The sequence below is a fragment of the Populus alba genome, chromosome 1, assembly GCF_005239225.2.
Source record: "Populus alba chromosome 1, ASM523922v2, whole genome shotgun sequence".
Taxonomy (NCBI): Eukaryota; Viridiplantae; Streptophyta; class Magnoliopsida; order Malpighiales; family Salicaceae; genus Populus; species Populus alba.
The window spans coordinates 9,511,091-9,535,573 of NC_133284.1; the positions used below are offsets into that span (position 1 = coordinate 9,511,091).

At 31.6% G+C, this 24,483-nt stretch overlaps 1 protein-coding gene across 2 annotated transcripts; it reads right to left on the minus strand.

Annotated features, from left to right (window-relative positions):
• Window positions 1–3,729: 3,729 nt before the first annotated feature.
• On the minus strand, window positions 3,730–8,270 carry LOC118033699 (transcription factor GLABRA 3). 2 transcript variants are annotated; one of them, XM_035038788.2, is made up of 9 exons: window positions 7,021–8,270; window positions 6,188–6,442; window positions 5,990–6,086; window positions 5,818–5,832; window positions 5,593–5,649; window positions 5,092–5,475; window positions 4,648–4,929; window positions 4,132–4,569; window positions 3,730–4,018 (listed from the first exon to the last, which is right to left on the minus strand). In XM_035038788.2, the coding sequence occupies exons 1-9, from the start codon at window positions 7,143–7,145 to the stop codon at window positions 3,947–3,949; spliced, it is 1,725 nt and encodes a 574-aa protein (XP_034894679.1). In that variant the 5' UTR covers window positions 7,146–8,270; the 3' UTR covers window positions 3,730–3,946. The 2 variants fall into 2 exon arrangements, with proteins under 2 accessions (XP_034894679.1, XP_034894678.1); XM_035038787.2 differs by having other exon boundaries at window positions 4,648–5,475.
• Window positions 8,271–24,483: the final 16,213 nt, after the last annotated feature.

Consider the following 24,483-nt stretch of genomic DNA (forward strand, 5'->3'; position numbering starts at 1 on the left):
TACCAACTAATGGAGTCGCTTGTGGAAGAATGAAGCTATACATGTATCTTAGCAAGCTCTTGACAAATAATAAATCAAATCAATAAAGTCTTGAAATAAATTATCTTCCGGAAGGCATATGCCTATAAGAAACACCGAAGATAGAAACCAATTGCAGAAAAGAGGGGAAAAAAGCCAAGCCAAAAGACAAAAGCATCCAAGAAACTATTAGCAGAGGGAGGAAGATAAAAAAGATTATAACAGTCCTGCCATTGCTAGCAATTTCAAAGGAGATGTAATCAAAGCAACTTTTTTCTTAGTCATGAGATGTAATCTTTTATTACTTTATAATTCATTGAGTCGAATACGAGTTTAATGACAAACTTATTCTAATATATGACATTTCGTTTTCTTTTGATTTTGTGAACTCAAGACACATCAAACCACAACTTATTATATTTTAATATCCATTTATTTTTTTAATTTTATCTGTAGGGGGAACTCGTAAAGACTTGACTTTTTTAAGTTCTTTTAATTGAAAGAAAATATTTTCATCTATCAACACTTATATTTGTTACTATAAAAAATACTAAAATTAAAATGAAATAAAATTCCTCCACTGTTAATTTTAACTAAAATGTAATTTTAAAAAACATCATTGTTTCGTGAAAAACAATAATATATTTTATTCATGTATTTAAATAAATGTTTATTACTTTATTAGTGTATGAAAACCCGCACATTCACAGGGACCCGACTTGTAATCGGGCTTTTTTAATATAAAAAAATGCAAGATTTTATTGCTTATATAGACAAGCATCGTATCTCCACTTCTCTTTCATATCATCACCTCTTTTTCGCTCATGTGGCCTTTCTCACTATTATTTCAAGTGTTCATGAGCCACAAAACTTCCGGGAAGCTAATTCTCAATATGTATGGAAATGAGTTATGAATGATAAACTTCTAGCTCTTGCTCGGAATCAAACTTGGAGTATTGTCAAACTTTCCAGAGAAAAACAAGTTGTTAATAATCGATGGGTATATAAAATAAAACTTAATTTTAATTGATCTATTGATAGACACAAGGCATGTCTTGTGGTCCAGGGACTTAACAAATTTTTGGAGTGGACTAAAAGGAAATCGTTGCTCCTATTAGTAAGATGAATATTGTACATGTTCTATTATCAGTTGTCTTAAATAATAAATGGTCAATGTGTTAAATGGACATCAAGAATGCTTTCTTGCATAAGGATCTTGATGTAGAGGTTTACATGAAATTGGCACTTAGTCATTCTCAAAGCTGAGATCCTACCTTGGTGTGTCAACCTCACAAAATGATTTATGGACTGAAACAATCTCTGTATGCTTGACATACTTAATTAAGTGTTGTTCTTGAAAAAATTAGTTTCATTAGGAGTAATGCCAACTCATTTTTGTTTGTCCATCTTGGACTTAAAAGACATTGGTGGTTCTTATACATGATCATGATCTTATTATTATAGAAAATAATGTTGAGACCATTTCTCATCTCATGTCCACACTTTAACATTGATTTTCTATTAAAGATTTTAACACCTTGAAGTACTTTCTTAGAATTCAAATGAAAATTTCTCATTAAATGTTATTCCTTAACCAACACAAGTATATTTTTTACTTACTTAAATATGCTTAAATGATGGATGCCAAGCCTAATTCTACCTTATTAGGTAGTAAATTAATGCTTGAAACAACTAATGAGCCTCTTCGGTCTATAAATCATTACCAACATCTTGTGGGTAAGCTTATTTACCTTATTATTACTCAATCTGACATAACCTATACGGTTAGTCTTGTTAGCCAACTCATACATGCGCTTATTGTCTTTCATTTTAGTATTGTCAAGTGCATCCTACACTATTTCAAAGGTTATATTAGAAGTGGAATCATCATGGTTAATAATGATTATATTCAAATAACTGGATATAATGATTGAGATTAGACTAAAAATGCTATTGACCAAAGTCAATCATGAGTTATTGTATGTTTGTAGGTGGTAATCTTGTCTACTAGCGTAGCAAAAAACATGTTGTTGTACGATCTAGTGTTGAAGCTGAACATCACGTAATGACATCTTATGCTTGTGAATTAATTTGTCTTGAAAGTCTTCTTACTGAACTAGGATCCTCATCTTTTTTTGTGACAACCAAATCATATTGCTATTAATTCACTGTTTCAAGAAAAAACAAAACACATTGAAATTGATTTTGATTGTTATTTTATTCATCAATAAGTTTAGTCCTAAATTATCTCCAAACACATTACCCTCACAGTCATGATAGAGAGGCTTGTTGATGTGTTCATCGAGGTCTTGTCCTCTACTCACTTTCATCATTTATTGTCCATGCTTGGATCAATTAATCTCATTGATCCAACTTGAGGGGCAATATTGAAGGAAAGCCTAAATTGTTCCCGTTATTATTGGCATTTGTTATGTAAATTAGGTGTTATGGATTAGCATATTTGTAGATAACGATAAGAACTAGTTGTTCCAAATTGTTATGTCTAAATTGGAGGAGTAAGATGTGGTTGTCAGTATATTTTCAATTTAATTTGTTTTCTGTACATGTAAAGATTGATGATTGTTCAAATAAAGTAGACTCTAATATTTCAAATTTCTTCAGAAGACTTAGCAAATCCATCAGCTTTCTCATTGAGCTCATCGATCAACTGGAATGGAAGCAATGGACTCATCTTTGCTATCACCAAGGAGGGATACATGTTGGTACCCACGCCAAGCCTGCGGCCAGTCTCTCTGCCAATTGCAAGTTGATCAGCAGTGATGCAGACTGGTGTAAGCTTTTTTTGTCGATCCCTCGTAAATAATATGTTCTATAATGTTTGTGCGTGTACTATGGCTCTCGAGCACATCTTCATACAGTACTCAAAACTCGTACTAGAGCGAGAACACTTTCTTTTCTTGGCCTCTTACAATGATTGACAGCAATATTTTCGGGGTGTCTCCTGTGCTAGCTGGTCTTACATGCTCTCTTTTTTCTTTTAATGGAAAAACTTGTCCGGGCTTGAACTACCTAAGCTAGCTGATCTTACACATGTTTTACATGTTTTCCCCCCTCTTGTAATGGAAAAACTAGTCTGGACTTCAACTACCTATGCCAGTGTTATACATTTGCTGTGTGGGCGATGGAGAAACTAACTCTGACCTTAACCATCTACAATATACATTGTTTCTTCATGTTCTTTTCTAATGAGAAATCAGATCGATAAACACAGTTTGGCCCTTAAATTTGCAGGTGTACAACCCCCCACGCGCTAAAACAATCCAACCTTGATGGAATTTTTCTGCATGCCTTTACTTTTCTTGTCATCTATTTATCTTCCGAAGTCGACTGCCAAGTGCCATGAGCAGCAGCCCACATAACCAATCTGAATTTTCTCTTAGCCAATGATGTACTACTATGTTCTGCTATAAAATATGATTAGCTTCTACATGTGCTCTCACCACTTTGACATTGGATCCCTTCTTATCACTTTATCAGCAGTGCAGTGGACGAACTGGTGTTGGTTTTACATCTTAACTTCATTCTATCACCGGGCCAGCTTTTCAGACACTGGTATCGGGTTTTAGGCAAGCCGTAATTGGTGAATTCACATAATGCATGCTAGCATCAATTAATTTCCACTAAAATTGACAATCAAGAAGGGGAAGTTTTAGTCAAATGGATTTAGGGAATTTAAGAGACTGTTAAAAATACGTTGGTCAAATACTCATTCTAGTGCAGAGTCCGCGCTAAATCATTGAAGAAAATACAAATGTTCAGAACAAGAGCATTTTCTGTTTATTAGACTGCTCTACGTGGAGGAAATTCTATGTTCTATAGCTGTGATCTACAAAGCCTTCCACGACACGGAATTTTACAAATGAAGCAGTGAGTTCTAACCACACTGTCATCGATTTGAGAATAAGTTTCAACATTTCCCAGCAACTCTTCGAAGGACTTGTTTGATTGTGCCAATGGATGCAGCATTCAATCCCTTGTGCTGTAATAAACATTATGACATTACTTAAGGAATCATGGTTAATAATAATCAACAAGTTAACCTCGATGATATAAATAGATGGTCACTTCCATTGTGCAATCTTGAGTTCATACCTTTGATTTGATAGTCAGAGAAAGGATCCCGTCCATGGTAGATGATTGAACCGAATGAGAATCTAAATGGAGATGACTAGCTACATCCATTATCTCCAGCAATATTCCCTCCCTCCAAAGACACTTGATCTCGATTAGAACATCCTCTTTATTCACGCTGACAGTTATACTTTCAGCTGAACCATCTTTTGATACATTATGGTTGATATCTGGCTCCATTTCATCAATGTCTGGAGCCTTCCTCTTATTTGTCAACGAATGTTTTCCATTTCCAATCTTATTGCTGCCATAGTTATCAGATGTCCTCTCCGCAGTATCTTGGGGTTTTCTTTTGGTAAGAACCTCCAATAGCTCCCTATTAGATCCCAACTCTTCAACCTTCCTTTCAAGCTCTTGAAGGTATTCGATGGTCTCATCTAGTATAGATACCTTATCAACCTGCACAAACAATGAAAAAATTAACCTATGGCTCCCTGTTCAAGACCAATTAACTCTTGGGAACTAATTCTTAACTACCTTGCTGATTGAAGGGACAATTGATTTCAGAATCATAAACCTTTTATTCAGCTTTTCTCTTTGCTTCCTCTCAGATAATGCATGGCTTGCACCATTTTCATCAGCCTCTGGCCTCCCTACTACAACTTTATTGCTATTATATTCTGGGGAGTCAAGCAAGCCATCAACATGCATCCGAGGAACTTCAAGTAGTATCTTCTTTAGTACTTTTTGTCGAGTTCCACTTTTCAATTTGTGAGGATGCACTGATCCTGCTTTCTTCCAACTGACAAAGCTCGATTCCTGGTGACAATTCTGGACATCGGGTCCTAAAATCAATGGATTGGAGGTCTTTAAGAGACATGAGAGAACACTTTGATAATGAAAATCTTCGCTTTGAAGGTCCAATGAAGTCAGCTTCGTGTGATTGCAGTCTTGAACATCCAGAAGATTCTGGTTATTTACCTTCACATTCTTCAAAATAGGAACAACCTTCACAGGATCTACAATGGTTTGAGAAATGCAGTCACTAGAATTCAAGGAATGATGGACACTGTGGTCATCATCCATGAACTGCAAACTTTGCATTTGGGAAGCTCCTCCATTTAGCCCTTCAACCATAATCGAATCTGCAGCCGGCTGATCATTTGAATTGCGGTTAGGGGAAGTTATGTCTAGTTCTCCACATCCTATAACTGGAATCGGTTTGGTGTCAGGTGTTTCACGATTGAAGGTGGCACATGCAAGCTCTTTGTCACTTCTTGCACTAGAATTCTTGGCAGCTACTGCGTATGGGATCTCCAAGAATGATGTTTTTATGTGATTAATGAGACTTGGGTCCTCCAAAACCTTTAGAAAACAAATTACAATGAAGCAACATGACTTGAATTGGCGAATGTAGTGGTGTACAGACAACTAATCTGTAGTTGATTATACTCTAAATTGAGATCTGACAGAAGTATTTACCTGCTCAGTCACACCCAGCTCAATCACACCTCTCATAAATTGAAAGCAAACCACAGTCTGAAAGTTTATACAGGAAAGTTTGCTCAGATTTTGGTATAATCCATTTATGCTGGTTCTTAAATATTATTTCATAGAGGATGTAATGCATTCAGTAAAAAGTGCAGTGTTGTGTGCCTGCGCCTATAATATACTGGAATTCTACTAGGAAATAGGTAGAATTGGTACCTGAATTGATGCACTCTGAGGGTTATGTCGCCACAATTCCCATCATAGAACAAGAGACAAAAGGATTAAAAGGACAAAAGGTAAGTTTCTTTTATCATTTTGAGTATGTCTAACGGGCACAACTTCTATTCAGAAATAAAATAAGATCTCAGAAAGGAAACAGAATCCTGACCTTAGCTAGCAGAGAGCGACTGAATACTTTACTATCTGCAGAATGAGCATTGCATAGCCAAGTAGGATGACCACTTGCTAATGTTGTTCCTGGCAAGCTATGAACACAATTCAAAGGAAGAATTAACGACATTTGAACTCTAAAAACGAGTAAATTGAAAGGCCTGGTTCAGAAAAATGGTAAAGAAAATGAAGTTACCCTTGGCCGATGTCGAATATGAAGGACATGCAAACCAAATAATACCACTCTGTATCAGTGAGATCTTCTGGAGATAATGCAGCTGAAGGTCTTCTAGCTTGTGGACTGGCTTCACCAACTGAAAGTGACTCGTAGAGTTCTCTTAATTGCTCACTTCTCTGTAAACCCAATTCATCTTCATCAAGCTCTATGGATTGAATTGTCTTCCTTGTTTTAATATCTCCGTTGTAGTACCCATCACCCCACTCCAACACTCTACAAAATTCACATTTACCAGTGATAAGAGCATGAACAAATAGACTACCCTTTCTCTCAGGGCAGGCAAAAAAAGAAATGCTTATCATAAATGCTATGTTCTTTTGTTGGGGAAAGGTAAATACATCTTCAAAGAAAGGAACCATGAGCCATCTTGATAGATGTTCTGTAAAATGTGGACAATGAGGTTTTAGAAAGGGGTCGATTCCTTTAAAGCTAAGCCTAAAGTTCAATTCATGAAGCTAAAAATGCCAATTAAATGTCAAAATCATTACTATTTACACAATTCTTTACACAACAACCAGATTTAACTCTAACCATAGAAGATCAAACATATTACACTCTTTCTGAAAATTGAACTCCGTGCACCCAGTTCCAACATGTAAATGAACTCCCAGAAACTTAGCTGACCCACTTTCACAAATACTACAAACAAAACACAGAAAATTTTCTTTCACGAGATTCTTAAAATATATTTTATTTCGCTATAAAAAGAACAATCTCTAAAAATAAAGTAAAATATTAGCACCGATACACACAACAAAAATAGAGGAGATATGGAAAGGTTTAGTTAGTACCCTGGTTGTCTTGCTGAAATGGACCAGAAGATTGCGTAGCTCCACTGAATGCTCCTGACAGCAAGAGCAAGCTGTTTCTTGAGGTTCCCTGGTAGTCTCTCTTGGTTGTGGAGCTTAGTAGCCATATTTTAAGATCAAGAGGATAAAACTCACCACTTTTATCAGATCAGTCACAAAACAAGAATCTTGCTTTGAACTTTATTCTGTATTTCTAAGCACCAGAAACTTCGACGATGGAATATTCAGTATCTTAAGAGCCACATGCTTAAAATCTTGATTCTTCAATACCTAAAGTAGGTTTGTTCAAGAAAACAACAGAGACTAGAAACTCAGGGTTGGAACTTGTGAGATTAGTAGTGAAGCTTGGAGGATTAACCAAAGGGGAAGTTCAGCTCCTCGTTTTATCAGAAGTGAAAAACATACTATTTTGGAGACTAACTAGACAAGTGTAGTAATTAAGTTATCTCCTGTTATGAAACAAGAAACAAAACACAAACTTTGATAAGGAAAGGGACAGTAAATGGAAGTAGAATCTTTCTTGGTTTCTACTTTCAATCTTGTAAATGGTATCTTAATTTATTGCTCAGAAAAATATTCTAGTGTAGCTACTAGCCTAAACAAAGTAAGCCCAGAAAGACAAAGCTCATGAATGTTGGAAAACATACCCCTGTTTATTTCCCTTCCTTTTTAAGCCCCGGAAAGAGAAGCTCGTGAATGGTTGGAAAACACAAACCCACTTATTTCCCTTCCTTTTTACTTCTTTTTCAAGCTCTAAAAACACAACAGAATCGGTTTAAGAGCCTATTAAAAGATCTGGGTATTCACTGACCCAGAAAACTGAGACACTTGGACCTACAATACTGTCCAAGCAAAACAACTTTCTTCTTTATTGAACTCAACGAAAGTTATTTTCACCAAAAAAAACAGCTCAAAAATACTTCTTATAGTCGGAAAATACTGAGGGAGAGAGATATACTATAGTTTACTTTTAAGACAAAACGGCTCCAAGACAAGCAGTATTCCATATGCAAAATTTAAGTGCTTGATTTTTGCTTCATTTCTTCTTTAAGTGGAGATCTTAAAACCACCCAAAGAAATTTGCAGAGAACGAATGATGTATTATGAGGAGAAAGATTTTCATCCTTTGAATTCAAAGTTCATGCAAGTAAGGGAACAGAGAGAGAGAGAGAGAGAGAGAGAGAGAGAGAGAGAGCAGATGGAGAGATGGTGGGGCCCTGAGCATTTAAGCAATGGAGAGATCATCTTGTACTAACTACTACCAATATGCTTTGATAGTGGAATTTCGTGAAAAATGGAGTCTTAAGTAAGAAAAAACCAAGAATATTTATTATCTTCTTGTAATTTATGACTGAAGTGCTTTTTTTTCATAAAAAAAATAATCAAAACTTTAATTAATTGTATGATGAAATTAAAAATCAAAATAACTTTAACAAAAAATCAAAGGAAAAAATTAAAAATAAAAAAATATATATTAAAATGAAAAAAAATATATATATAAGAATTTTGTAATTGAAGAACTAAATTGAAATAAAAAAATTTTATAAAAGAAATAAAAATAAAATAAAAGATTAAAAGAAAAGGGACTGAAATTGAAAAATAAAAAATAAAAAGAATAATCATTCACTTCATCTGGAATGAGAGAGAAAAAAAAAAGAAAAAAAAAAACGATCATTAGTGATGATCCGGTCACCATAACTTATCACAAACTATACTATGTGGAAGAAGACATAATGGTGCACGCAAATAGATAACAGAGGGCCAAGTTTGGTTATCGGATGGTGTCCAACACATCGTCTCAATTATGCGAACGTCATCCACTTATTGGCACTCGTTGAGCACACGACAACAACTTTTTTCTTATTAAAAAGTTAACAAAATCAACTTGAAAATACCAAAATACCCCCATGAACCTGGTAATTACTAAAAACACCGTGTGAAAGTACAAAAACACCCTAGATGAAAACCTTATTTTGTCTTTTCTAAAATGAAATACGTGTTTTAGTTGTACATGAAAAATGAAAAAAAAAAAAAAAACTCTTGTCCAACAATACAATATTTTTTTTTATATTAGGGATAAATAAATATTTTTACTAATTAAAAGTTTATGAAAAGTTAAAAACAATCTTAGCTTTAAATCTTTTTCATCTCAGGATAAAAATATATTTTTACAATTAATAAAAAAAAAAACCTTGGATATCCCCCTAGGCCCTAACAATCTTATAATCACCAAGACACCTCCGCTCAGGGGAAAAAAATTAATTTTACCAAAACAATCCATAATAACTGTGTCTAATGTCTAATGCTACAGTAGAACACTCACACCCTTCCCACACAGTCACACACATATAAATATATACACCCATCAACCAACTTTTCTACGCTACATTGTGAGAGTAGGATTAAAAGTTCATTTTTAATGCTAAAAAAATGAATTGATATTGCTAATCATTTGTTATCATTATAAAAAAAATAATTATAAATTTAAAAGTTAATGCGTGTGCCGAATAAAATAAATAAAATATTATATAAGAAAAGCGAGCTCCAATGAAAAAAAAAAACACATTGAAAATTGTACTTCATTGCTTGTATGCAATCAAAGAAAAAAAAGAGTTATCGCCATAAAATAAAATTTTAAAAAAACTATTTATTTTAATAACAACATTCAAGTCGGTGGAGTGTAAAACTGCAAATTGTTTTCACCCACTCAAGAATATATAATTACCAAAAAGTGGCGTGCATGAAGCAAGCAAGCGGTGTGGGGACCCAAGCCAAGAGGTCTTGGTTGTCGTGAAGGTCTTGAGTTGAGTTGAAAAGGTTAAAAACTGAGTGGGCGGGTTCGGTCTTGTTCTTGATTTTTTTTTTCCTTTTAAGTTTTAATTGAGCATGTGTGTAAAATACTTTAGTGTGAAAATTTAAATCAGGCCAACGAGAACAGGACGGCGTGAATCCCTCTCCGTCAACAACATCACGGCATTGACCAGGGCTCAGCTTCACAAATTATTGGCCTGAATCGCAAGTGCATGTGTATTATCAGAACGTGGACGTCATTGCCGCTTTTATATATATAAATGACGTCCTCGATACCCACCACACACACATACTGACACATGCAATAATATATTATCATGCGTTATTTATTCTTTATACAATCCAACAAGACCTGGGTTTTTACTGCAGTGAAAACCCCACTTTGACCTTATTTGTATAATTATTATTATTTTTATCTAATCAATGTTTTTTTATTAATGTTATCTTTTAATAATATAATTGTTTTTTAAAAGGTTATTTCTCTTTCGTTATACTAATTGTGGGTTAATCCGGTTAACTCGGATTTTTTCTTTAACAATACACTAAAACATATATGGTTTTCTGTTTAGCATTCTATAATAAAAACCCCAATTTGACCTTATTTGCACATGTGCTTTGCTTTTTCTTTTTTTTTCTTTAAATTTTTTTTTAATTAATGTTTTTTTTTAAAAAAAATTATCATTTAATATCACATTTGTTTTTATTGGACTATCTCACTTCATAATACAAATCGTGAGTTTAGCAAGTTAACCTGTTTAGCTCGGGTTTTTTTTCTTAATAAAGTTTTTTTTTCAATTTCATCATTTAATATCTAGTTAAATATAAATTAGGCTTCATGATTTGTTTAGTTTGCTTTCTATTAGGCTATTCCAGCATCATGACCTAAGAATAATGCTTAATAAGTTAGCATAAGTTTACTCCAGTTATTTTTTTTATGTTTTTTTAATTTTATCATTTATTTTTTAGTCGGTAGAAAATGGAGCTTCTTAATCTCTTTTGATTTGTTTTTATAGAGATATCATGGTCTCATGATCAGGTGCGTGAGTTTTGGCTTTTTAACCTAGTTAAATCAAGCTGATTTTTTTTAAAATATATATTCTAAGAGGTTATCTCAGTCTCATGACTCGAGTCATGGGTCCTTCAACATGTGATTTTTTTTATTGGGTTATTGTCGTCTCTTAACCTAGGTCGCAGGTTAACCCGATTAACTCAATTTTTTTTTTTTAATTTCATCATTTAATATTATGTTTCATTAGTAATTAGTTTTCATGATTTGTTTTGATTTTTTTTTTTACTAGGCTATCCCGACCTTATAACTCAAGAAAAATGCTTAGCAAGTTGACAAGGTCGATTGAGAATTGAACTTCATAGTATATTTTAATTTAATTTTTATGATATTATCTTAGTCTTATGACTAGAGTCGTGAATTTGATAGGTTATGTTTTTTTTTTTAATTTTCTTTATATGATGTTATTTTTGTCTCATAACTCGGGTCATGAGTTTGATGGATTAACTTGTGTTATTATTTTTATTTTTTAATCTCATCCTTCAATATTAGGTTGATTGAGAATTAAACTTTATATTTTTTTTTCTAAGATGTTATTTTGATCTTCTAACCTGGATCACAAGTTTGACAGGTTAATTCAATTCATTTTTATAGGTTTTTTTTGTTAATTTTATCATTTAATATTTGATTAACTGAGAATCAAGCTTTATAATTTGTTTTGAATTGTTTTTTACAGGGTTATTATAGTCTCATAATCTGGATTACGGATCTGACATGTTAACTTCGATTGACCTAAGTCAATCAAATATTTTATTATCTTGATATTAAAAAAAATATTTTCTTAAAATAATTTTAAATTTAAAGAAATAATAAATTAAAGACTAATTTTTAAAACTTGAAGGGTTAGTAAAAAAATCATGGAAGAATGAGAAAATTGTTTTTTTAAAAAAATCACTACATCAAACTATACTCCCGATGAATGAGAAATTTTTTATTTAAAAAAAAAGTCTCTAACATCAAACTAGACTCCCGATGACCACATGCATGGCTCTTACATGGAGGGGCCCACTTGCATGCCATTGGTTTTTTTAAGAAGGATAAAATCATAAAAATAAAAATATTATTCCAATGCGTCTTGGGCTCCGATGCTTCACTTATCTCTCTTTAGTTTTAGTTTTTGTTTTTTTTAATGAATGAATTGGCAAAGATATCAAATAAAAAAAAAAGAAATTTAAAAAAAGAAGCAAAAGGTACGAGGATACTGTTACTATTGTCTTATCAGACTAAACAGCACTCAACAACTTGTCCAGCAATCACAAAGAACGTTTTGTCCAAGAGAAATATGAATTGGATGCATGATTTTCAATATTTTAGGCATACGTTGAATATTCGATGAATCTTTCTATAATATGGAAAAAAGTTATCTTGCCCTCTTATCTAATCAATAATTCGAGTAATCTTTCTTTTTGCTTTAATTTCTTTCTTCTTCTTCTTTTTTTTTTTTGCTCTAGAAGAAAAGAACATGTGACATTGACTTGAAATAATTTATTTTGATTTATTTTTTATGAGATTATTCCAGTTTTATAACTTAGATTTAACATGTTAATTCGTAATTTTTTTAGTTGAATTTTATTTTTAATTTTATTATTTAATATTAATTTAATTGATAATTAAATTTAATAATTTTTTTTTCCCTATAAGGAAAGAACCGTGACATGGACCTGGAATATTCGCTACCTTTTTTATCCACCACTTTTTAACTAATAAATGATAAACATGCAAGTTGTGATACGTAACTAAAAGTGGGGCTACCAGTCTACCACCTTTCTTGTTACCATCATGATTTTTCTGAAAAACTAAAGTGTTGAAGAGGGTAATGCTGAAATCCTCTGTTCACATATAATATTTCTTATTGGGGAAATATTTTTTTAAAAATTTAATAAATGAATTTGTTTTTTTAATTTCTTATTGGAAAAAAAAAATAAAAAAAAATTAATTTTATTGGTCAGCCATGGTGGCTCAATTATTTTTATAATTAATTTTTTCTCAACTTCATTCTTCAACAATGAGCTGATTGAAAATTAAAATTTATAATTATTTTTTATTTGGTTCTCATGTTATTATCATTGTTTCATGATTCGGGTCACAAGTTTTGTGCGTTGGTCGTGTTGACTTGGGTCATTTTTATTTTATTTTTAGTTGTTTTTTCCCTTAACTTCATCCTTACAAATCGAGTTTACATGAAATTGAGTTTTAAATTATTTATCATGGTCTCAAAAACCCGGTTGCGAGTTTTACAGGTTAGCCAAGTTGATTCAGGTTTTTTATGATAGTTTTTTAATTGAATATTATTTTTTTCAATTTAATCCTTCAATATTTGGTTGTTTGAGAATTTGACTTCATACTTTTTTCTTTCTTTCTATGGAGTTATCTCGTCTCTTGATATAAGTTTTGTAGGTTATCCCGAGTTGACTCTAGTCATATTTTTTCCTTTTTTAGTTGATTTTTTTTTAATCTCATCCTTCAATATTGATTTGATTAAGAATAAGACTTCATAATTTATCTTATTTGCATTATATGAGGTTATTCTCGTCTCATAACCTGAGTTAGGAGTTTGGTTTGCTGTCTCGAGTAATTTTTTGTGTCCCTTTTTAATTGAGTTTTTGTAATTTCATCTTTCAGCATTGAGTTGATTAAGAATCGAGTTTCATAATTTATTTTGATTTGTTTTTTATGAAATTATCCCTGTTTTATAACTTATGTCTGACATGTTACCCGAGCAATGTTTTTAGTTGAATTTTGTTTTCAATTCCACTCATCAATATTATATTGATCGAGAATTGAGTTTAATAGTTTTTTATTTTATTTTATTTCTACGAGGTTATCAAGGGCTCATAATCTAGGTAGCAGATTTAACATGGTAGCCATAGTTGGTTCGAGTCAGTCTAATTTGTTGTCTTTTAATTAGTTTTAAAAATATATTGTTTTAATTTTTTTAAAACCAAACTGTATTTTTATCGATTATTTAAGTTATTAGATATAATAAGTTAACTAAATTACATTAAATTAATTTTGACATTGTTTAATTTTTATTTTATAAAAGAAAAACATATTAAAAATATCAGAATATTTTCTTTACTTAAAAAACTCGATCCTCGCCGGCAATAATCTAGCATGTATTAAATAGTAGCCGACGGCGTAGCTAGCAGCCTCGCACCACCGATCTGCAAATCATTTTTGCCCTTCATACATAATCATCGCGATAATTCCAAGAAACACACTCATATTGGATAATCCTAGATTCCTCTGTCATCATTCCAACCTTTCTCCGACTAGGGATAATATTATATTCCTTGTGCGTGCTCGTCTGCCTGTTATTTGACAAAACATACGTGTAAAAGAACAGATTCTGAACTGGATTTTCAGATTTCATGTGATCGCTTTCAATGATTTTTCCAGGTTAAATCATAAAATACTCGACTTTAGTGAAGAAAATATAGTCTTCTGAACTAAAATATTTCTTCGATGACCCCCCCTGTTATTATTAGGGTTTTGTTAAAAAGATTGATGGAAAAACCCCTAAAAGCCCTCACTATTCCTCATGATCTCTCTGAATAATAAAATAATAATAATTTTTTTTTTAAAAAAAAACACCCTCTTTCTCCTTTCTCGTGCTTTTCTTTTTATTTTGTAAGAGTGCCTTTTGGTTTCATTAGCTCTAAGCAAGGGTTGGGGATTAAGGAGGGTTTTTTCATCAAAATTAATTCTAAATGTTTCGCAGTATGGTAGTGATTGCTTTTCAAATAGCTTTTCGTGCTGAAATACATGCCAATGATATTTTTTTATTTTTTAAAAATTATTTTTAATATCAATACATCAAAACGATCCAAAAAATACAAACCGCACTTAATTCTAGTAAAAAAAAAATTTGAAATTTGATAAAAAGGTTGAAACGGTTATGCCGCATTTTTTAAAATTTTTATTAAGAGGGTATTTGTTTTTCGTTTAAGTTGGGAGAAATATGTGTATGCATGTGTCTTTTGTCATTATCCTGCCAATAATTCAAACACCAAAATGCAAGCGTATCTATCACTAGATATAGGAGGGTGTTTGGTTTAGAGTTATGATGATTTTTTAAAAAGATATATTTTTTTAAAGTACAAATTATACCTTTAAAAGTTAAAAATATATATTTAAACATATATTTTTAAAAGTACAAATTATACCTTTAAAAGCTAAAAATATATATTTTATATATAAATCATATAAACAAAAACCAAAACTACCTCCGAACCAACCACCTTCCTGATTATCTTTCCTAATTAAAGATCGAAACGTCGTAGCAAAACGACAGTGAACTTTCCCACGAAATGCTTGTAAAGAAAAGTAGTGACGTGGCTTGGTCAGGGGCAAAGCTAATACATGGATCTCATGGCATATAAATAAATATAAATGCTTGATTAACGTTATACTGCTTAGCATCTCGATCATTCTACAAATTTGTATTCAAGTCAATTCCTGCTGTTTTATTTATTTGAATTTCAGTTTTTTTATTTAAAAAAGCTTTAATATCTATCGTTCATTCTCCAATTTATTTATATATTAATATTCTATTTCTTTTTTATACACACTGTTATTACATGAAATGATGATTGCTTGAGATGGTCAGCAACGAGGAAAAAGTAGTACAAGTTATATTTCAAAGTTTTTTATTTTAAAATATATTTTAAAATAATAATTTTTTTATTTTTTTAAATTTATTTTTGACATTGATATATTAAGATTAATCTAAAAAAATAAGTTTAATCTCAATTCCAAACATTCACGAATTGACTTTTGAATTCTGAATAGAAATTATTTGGGAGGAAGAAAATTTTTACCCGGGATTTCTTAATTTCTGAAGCAACGTTCGTGATTGGTCCACCGTGGCTTGTTCCTTTTGGTCCACTTTATTAATTTCATCTTGTGGACGCCATGTCCCGGTTCATGGTTCATTTTCATCCATACGCATGCCTACTGTTGTTTAATCACGATGTGGTTAAATTGGATTTTCAATCATTTTCAGTTGCTGTCACTCACATTCTAATTTCCAACTTAATTATTATACATCCATGCTAAGAAACGTGTATACCTAGGGTTATGTCATGAAATTCATGTCTTGTTCAATTATGTTTTTAAATTTTGTTTGCTTTAAATTCATTGTTTAATTTGTTTATTAATTTTTTTAACTAGTTTTATAGCATGAAACTCATGTTTATTAACCATTTTGATGTTTTGATATTAAAAATAAATTTTAAAATAATATATTTACTAATAATTAAAAAAAAAAAATTAATCTCTACCATGCTTAAAATCACTTAAAAAATAAAATAAAAAGGGATCCCATCAAGTAGAGTCGTCCCGCCTCGCTACCTACAAGTTGAGAGGTTAGAATTAATTCACGCATGAATTTGGAATCAATAATGCAATCTAAAGTCACCAAAATGTATGATAAATCAAAATTAAACTCTTGACATTTTGGGTTCTTCGTTCAAGTTAGCGACTTTTCTGGGACGCGTGAACAAGACAGATGATCAAATTCTCCATGACCATTGTTGCTGTAAATGGAAAAGAAGATGGGTTCCTTAATCAACTCATATAAGCCTCTGGTTGGAAATCGACAGCATGGACTTGCTTTTGCTTTTCAAGTGGTTTTTTCTTTCTTTTTTACTAGTTCTTGTTTTACATTATGATAATTTTTATGGTTATAGTTTGAAAATATATGTTTGAAAAATTGAACCTGCCCGTGGTGGTTACCGTGGTCCCTTTTTATGGCTCTTGAGGTCCCCTCATTTCATGAAAATGAAAAATATTTACATATCAGCCTAATATATATGTCTTGTCATGATAAAATATTTACGACTCATCAAATTAAGATATCTTTGATTAATCAGAGTAAAATATCCCTGACTGTGGATCCGGTGGTTCATCAGACTCATACACGTCAAGGATTTACACTTGGCTAAGTTTAGAGATGATGGATTATTACCTTAAACTTTGTTCATTTGTTCAGGATGAAGGATTTAGAAAAAATTTTAAAAAAATATTAATCTATCAAGCGTATGAGAGATATTTACCTTTTTCAAAAGATTTACATGTCCCATGAAGAACTATTGGGATCTTCATGTCTTGGTGGCTTGTCTTTACTAGAAGAAGGTGTTAATTGGAAAATAAAATGATGACTTGCATTAAATACGATAATTGAGTGAATTTCTAAATATATGTGATGATATGAAAAATAATTTATCTGATGGTGGGAGTAAACATATTCTTTTTTAACCCTAATCATTTTTGCCTATGACTTTTTTTTTTTATGCTTTTTTAAAACCTTCTCTTATAAAAAAATCCTAAATTATCTTTTCCATCTTTATTCTTGATCCAAAAAGGAAAAAACTATTTCAGACATCTCTTTAATCAAATACCTTTTCCCTATCTTTCTTTTACTCAAAGCAAAAATAGACCCCAAGAATATCAGGTCTGTCTCTAAAAAGAGAAGCGCTCCTTCATTTGTTTTTCATAAGCAATCTAGCATTATCTATTTGCTTTTCTATGTTGATCATTATTCTTACTAACAACTCATGTCATCTTAACAAATTTACTTGTAAGCTCACTTTTGAGTTCACCATTAAGGATTTGGGTAATAATCTCAGTTACTTTCTTTGCCTTAAAGCTTCACTAACTACAAATGATCATCTTTTTATTAGTAAGACAAAATATGCTTGAGATATTCTTACTAGAGATCAATTACTTGACTAAAAACATATCCATACTCTTATGGTTTTTTCCCAACACTTACTTGCTAGTGGTCCTCTATTTTTTTTATCATACTCTTTATAGGTCTCTCATTACCGCACTCCAATACTTGACTATCACGCACCCCGATATTGCTCATGTTGCCAACTCTATCAACCAATTTATGCATGCTGTAACTTAATATCACAGTTTTTTTGGCTAGTAAGCATATCATGTCAAAGGCACCCTCTATTTTGTCCTTTCACTTTGCCCATAATATGCTACTGCTGGTGCTCTAGTTGCTTACTTTGATGTTGATTACGTACGCTCATCTTTTTATCTGTGGCTAATCTATTTATCATGATGATAATTTGGTTTTTTGGAGTGTTAAGAAGCAATTTATTGTATTCCATTTCAGCTATGAATCCGAGTATTGTGCTGTTGCGCACGCTTCAACCCAACTTTTTTGACTCCCGCATCTGATTTGTGGCGTCCAGGTTCCTATTTCTTAATTGCCTCTTCTCTTACCATCTTTTAAGCTTCAACCTAGCTTCTCACAGTCCAGCCAAACATGTTGAATAGGACTACCATTTCCTCCAAGAACTTCTTGTTGATGATGACAAATTTCACACGCAGTATGTTTCCTCTCACGTACATCATGTTCATGACATCTTCCCAAAAATTGTTCCCCAGCTAGCTTCTCACGAGGGGTGCTGTGGATATTTTGTCTAATTCTATGATGAGATTCTTTTGTATAAACTTTCCATTTATGTGGGCTCAAATTGATCACCACTTTAAGCGTTGCGGATTCTCACCAAACTCTCTCACGTATTCATGGATCTCCTAGAATTTGAGACAATAGAGCACAGTAGCCCTTCAATCCTCTCATGGATGGTGGCCTTTCAACCCTGATTTGCTTGAGTTTGGCAGCTTCTAGTGCCTGTAAAAACCTCTTGAAATCCTTTCTTTCTCTCTGGCATATATTAAGTTGATGACCTCGCATTGGGGTGATCCCCACCGATTTTGCGACGTGCACAAAAGGTTAAAGTTCTTAATTGAAGTCTCAATTAAGGGGTCTAATATCTCTTGGAATTATTGCACCGCCCGTGAGTGCTCTGCTGCATGCGACATTTTCAGTGTGTTTCTTTGGAGCAGCAAAAATGGGGGCAACATGCATGCTCGGCAGTGAAAGCCAGGCAGAGATTTTATTTTCTTAATGTTCTTTTGAGAAATCTATTCAACTCAATGTATTGGGTTAATGTGAAGGATGTGTTCTTGATTGAGATAAATGACTTGAAGAAAAAATTGAATTTTGACTGACAATCACGTAACCTATCTTCATTAGTTTGAGAATAGCTACCTTAATCGGCCATTCAGTTAGTATCATGGTAGATTAGACTAGACGGTGCCGTTTGATTCGGTCCAACTAATAAAAAGGGCGTAGTTGTTAAGAGACTCTTGATTGATTATTGACTCCATTCAATAAAAGAAAAATAAATAGGTATAGTTGTATATGTCAAAGAATTAATTCAACCTAGAATTTAAGTTGTTAGGTGAGGTTCCATATATTGATTTATATTATTGCCTAACATATCCTCTCAAGTAAAAGTATTTTGGGCTTGAAATTTACACATGTTCATAATATATATATCGTGTTTAATTTTTATTAAATAAATAGAGATAAGTAGAATTTAAACTTGTGATCACTTAGTTATCAAAATTCTGATAACATATTAAAGAACTAATTTAACATAAAAATTTAAATTATTAGGTGAGATCTCATGTATTAATTTCTATAGCAGAACCATTAACCTAAGATGCATGAACTCACGGTAGGAAACATTAATGTAGGAGTACTAAATTGATGATGATTGATTAATTTATTAATTATTCATAAATGGAAAGACATTTGCAACATTCATGTGGACCAATGTAGGAGTACTAAATTGATGATGATTGATTAATTTATTAATTATTCAAAAATAAAAAGACATTGCAACATTCATGTGGACCATGTGTACTCTCTCTCTCTCTCATATATATTTTTTATGTTATTTTTTTTAAAAATTTCATACTTTAAAATTATGTTAATTGGAATTTCGATAATTTATTTTTACTTTTTTTTATGTGGTTATTAAGATCTTGAACAAACAACCCGTCATCGGGAATTGGTGCCCAACTTCACATAAAAATATTTGATTTAGTTGTTTACAATGAATTAAAATAAAAAAAATTAAATTAATGGGCTCGACACACAAGTTATTGCAGGTCTGCACGCTTGGGCTTTTTAGTCGTTTTTCATTTGATGTTTTCTAATTTTATTTTTATTTTCTTACTGTTTTTTTTTATTTTCATGATTTAATATTTTATTTATTTTGGATTGGGAAATGTTTTTTTGTTTCATATTGATATTTGTGGTTTTTTCACGGTTTCAAATGAGCGCTTCAATATTTAGTTAATGTTTAATTTTATGTACATCTATTTTTTGGTTGTATAATTAAAAAAAAATAAAGTTTATAAATCAACTTTAATTTATCACTCGACTCACATATTATAAAAAAAAATTAAAATAGTATTAAAAAAAACCAAATATAATGGAATTCATAACCTAAATAATAAGTTTAGAGAGTTATACTACAAAATCTAGATCAATTCAATATATATATATATATATATATTATATATATATATATATATATATATATATATAGTTTAAAAAAGAGTTCTTTCATCTTGGGATTTTTTTTTTCAGTTTTAAAAAACATTTGGGAGTGAAATCCTTTGCACTTATTTTTATATAGAAGTTAGTGTAGAAAACTAGGATAAATATATATTTTTTCTTGGAGTTCTAAAAAGTATGGAGAGTCTTGATGACCTATTTTAGAACTTGTTTGGGGTTATGTTTGCCCTGGAGTTTTAATAAAAATTTGATTATTTTTTGCTTAAATGTTTTTGTATTATTTTAATGTGTTGATATCAAAAATATTTTTTTTAAAAGCATTTTGAAAAACAATCACTACCATACTCTCAAACACCCCTTTATACTAGAGGAAGAAGAAAATAAACGAGAGAATTGTTTTTTTTTTTGTCAAATTAGCACAATAAACATAAAAAATTAGTGAAACAACACAATTTAAAAAAGATTTGGTGAAATAATATTTTTTCACATTTTGACGCTTCAGAAGTGCGACATGGTGAAAGTATAATCATGAAGCTCACTTGATCAGCTAGATGGACCCGATTATATTGATCGGTAAACTATTTTACATAAAAACCATAATCTTATAATTTTTTTTAAAAATATATTTTATAAATTAAAATATAATTCTTTGTCTAACTCGTAGGCTAAAAAATAGACTCCAATTAAAATCTTCAAAAATTATTACTTATATAGTAGTGGTGTTCAGATTTTCAATATCAATAATATAATTGAGCTTATAATATGAAAGAAATAATTATGTGCATTAAAATATAAATCTACTATAACTAAATAAAAATTTACTCCAAATAAATTATAAAAATAATATAGCAAATATGGAATTTCACCGAATTTTTTCAATGGATGGTATTCCGGTTTTTTAGAATGCGCTAGTATTTGTTTTAAAAAGGGTGGGCCCATACGGCAGAGTGTTGCAAAATACGCCATCATTTTTCTTGAAATGAGAAATTAGTATGAATAAATACCACAGACCGTAGGAGTCCAATCTCCAGTCCCTTCGACTATCCCCACACTACCTACTAGTCAAAGACCATATCCAGGCGGTGGTTTCCCAGTCATTATCATAGAAAGAGTAACGGTGGCCCTACTCAAACGTGGACAGCCATCAGCCGTTGGATCTATTGACTTCGGGTGCTCTCCTTTGCAGATTTGTTCCAAAACAACTCCGGAGGACTTTAGTAGTAATCATAGAAAGAGTAACGCTCACATTAACCTCTTAATTTGCAGTAAAACTATGTGGTGGCGAGCCATCATTAACATAATAACAGCAATAATAATAATAATAATAATAATAATAATAATAATAAATCTTGAAGAAATTATTTTGCACATTTATGAAGGGGTGAGCACAAACTCATGGTGTTTTGAAATTTGTCTTGACAGAGACCAAAGCCAGTGTTAGGTTCAACGCGGGATAATGTATTTTTAAGAGACAATTATTTTGTTTTGTGATGATGTGCTTGGTGGGCCAGTTAAATTGATTGCTTTTGTCATTTAACCTGTCACCCTTCCTTTCATCTGTTAAATGAATTCAGGAGAAAATAACGTCTGTCTTAGCATTGTTTTCCTCCATGAATTGCTCTAATTTCACCTCCCGCTCCATCCATGGGAGGTTAGGCAGAGTAGTGGGGCAGCCATTGAAGCCAGGCTACATGACAGGGTCGATCCATTGCATGAAGTGCATACTGCTTGGAAGGAGAAGCATATTTAATTCATATATATATATATATATATATTATTACACTTGCAATATAAATACATTATTCTAAAGAAAGAATTCCCTTCAGTAATGGAGGCTGACAGTATCAGTTGGGTGGTGGACTGTGGAGAGAAGAATAAGTGGCCTCTACTGTTTAGTTCCCCCTACAGATGAATTATATCACCATCTTCTTGCTTCAAATCATCCTATGAAATTACAAAAATAATAAAAAAAAAAACAGTTTATTAATTGAGAAAAAATTGAACTGAGTTCTTTTCTTCATGATAAATTAACAGTCTCGATTTCCCAACCTTATCCTCTGTTTAATTTGAATTTACGTATTACTGTTATTATTATTTTGGTTCAGGTTGATACCCACAGACCGTGTTCAATGTATGTTTGTAATTGTATTTTCTAGAGTGTTTTTTAATTATAAATGTATTAAAATAATATAAAAATATTAAAATTTTATTATAGAAAAAAACATTTTATTAGTAGTTAATTATCACAGGTCACTTTTAAGAACAGAGCTCGCCATCATCTTTCCTCGTGACTGTGACACTGAGACATGTGCGCCCTATAGCCTGTAATTAATTAGGTGGTCCAAGAATGCATCAATCACATTGATGTTGCGACGGCTTATCGTCTGTCTCTGTGCTCCATTGTATATATTTTAACAGCAAGTGTTGTTTTCCCAAACCATGCAGTGCCCTGTGTTACCACTCTCCTCTGTTTTCTATATACATATATATTTCTGGGTCGTGAGTTACGAGTTTTGCAACTACTTGTGATTTATTATACTCTTTTTTCTTTTCTTTTTCTTTTTTTAATCAAATTCAAGAGTGTGTGTGTGTGTGTGTGTGTGTGTGTGTTAGGACAGCCTGCTACAACTAGTCCACTAACTCTGCTTCTTCTTCTTTCTTGTTTCGCCCACTATCAAACATAATTAACGCCAAAAACATCCTTGAGTTCATAGATACATGACAGGGGAAAGAATTCAAGAAAAGGTGCTTGCTTGATCAACTTGAATAAGGAAGAAGAGCTAGCATGCAGGCACTGGTTCTGTTATTACCAAACTATCCCTGTCAACGGCTAAGGCTGCGGTTGTTTATTTGGAGCTTTTGCGTTTGTGATGCAAAAAACACAATAATGTGTTTGGCTACACACTAAACTGTGTTTTTAATTGTGAAATCCATTAAAAAATTGAGTTTGAAATCCATTTTTTTAAAAGGATTTTACATGTTTTTGTAACTCAGTTTTGTAAAACTCTATTTCCTTTTGCGTTTCAAAAACGTTTTTGAAAAAAATTATTTTTTTGGTTTTCAGATCATTTTAATGCAGTGATATCAAAAATAATTTTTTAAAAATAAAAAAATTATTTTGATGCGTTTCTTAGTAAAAAAAACCTTTGAAAAGTAACCGCAACCACACAATTACCAAATATTTTATACATGTTTTTTGTTGTACATAAACTTCAACCACAATTTTCACTAAACTCGTATTTAAATCCAACCAACCATACTTAACCATATTTTTTTAAAATTTATTTTTTTCAAACTAAAACTAGGAGTCCGTTTGATTGCGTGGTTGTTTCTGCGTTTGAAGCAACCACAGCAACTCAATTGTTTGGTTATGCTCCCACAGAAGATTTATAACAGTGGGGCCTAAAGAGCTGCTTCTTGGACTGGAAAACTCATGAATAGTGTTGTTCATGGTTTTCTTTCCCGAATAGTGGAGATGGGTTTTTTTTTCGACTGGAACCGGTCCGGTTCAAAGCTTAAAATGCATTGAACTGGATCCGACCTAATAAAATAAAAAAATATATATATTTTTTTTATTTTAATTGTTTTTTATTCGAAAAACTAGCGTTAAAAAAATATTTTATATAAAGTATTATTTATTTCATGATATAATAGTAATAGTTAAATCTACAATATTTAAATTAAAAACCATCAATATTAATATATATTTTTAAAAATTATTTTATAACCTCAATTTCAAAAGCAGTCTTAACAAAATACATTAAACTACTTTTTATTTAACCTTAATTTCAATTTATAGTTTTTAACCAAACATATATTTTTCTAAACCAATCACAATTAAAAAATATTTTTATAAAATAATTTTTTTCAAATCATAATTATAATAACTACCGTAATACCATTTACAAGTGAAAAATAAACGCACTCTAATTCCAGGACAAACACGTTGGGAAATCATTGCATGTCTGGTCTATGCGCGCATCTTCCATGGTTTATTTAGGGCGAGTCAAACAACGTTAGGTAGCCCACTCACACGCAAGAGTCTCTTATCTTTAAGCATCCGTGATCAAGAATGTCTAGAGATTTGGGACTCTGAATTGGTCTCTGTGCTAACAGTTCCTAAACTGCAATTTGTGCAAAAGAGAGGAGACCTAATTAAGTTTCCCAGTAATCAAGG

Excerpts from the sequence above, each read along its gene's own strand:
- LOC118033699 (XM_035038787.2), bottom strand. The coding sequence starts at position 7,145 with ATGGCTACTAAGCTCCACAACCAAGAGAGACTACCAGGGAACCTCAAG. Across the intron at positions 6,443-7,020 it reads ATTTCAGCAAGACAACCAGG|AGTGTTGGAGTGGGGTGATG; the intron begins GTACTAACTAAA and ends TGAATTTTGTAG. Across the intron at positions 5,476-5,592 it reads AGCTGGGTGTGACTGAGCAG|GTTTTGGAGGACCCAAGTCT; the intron begins GTAAATACTTCT and ends TGTTTTCTAAAG.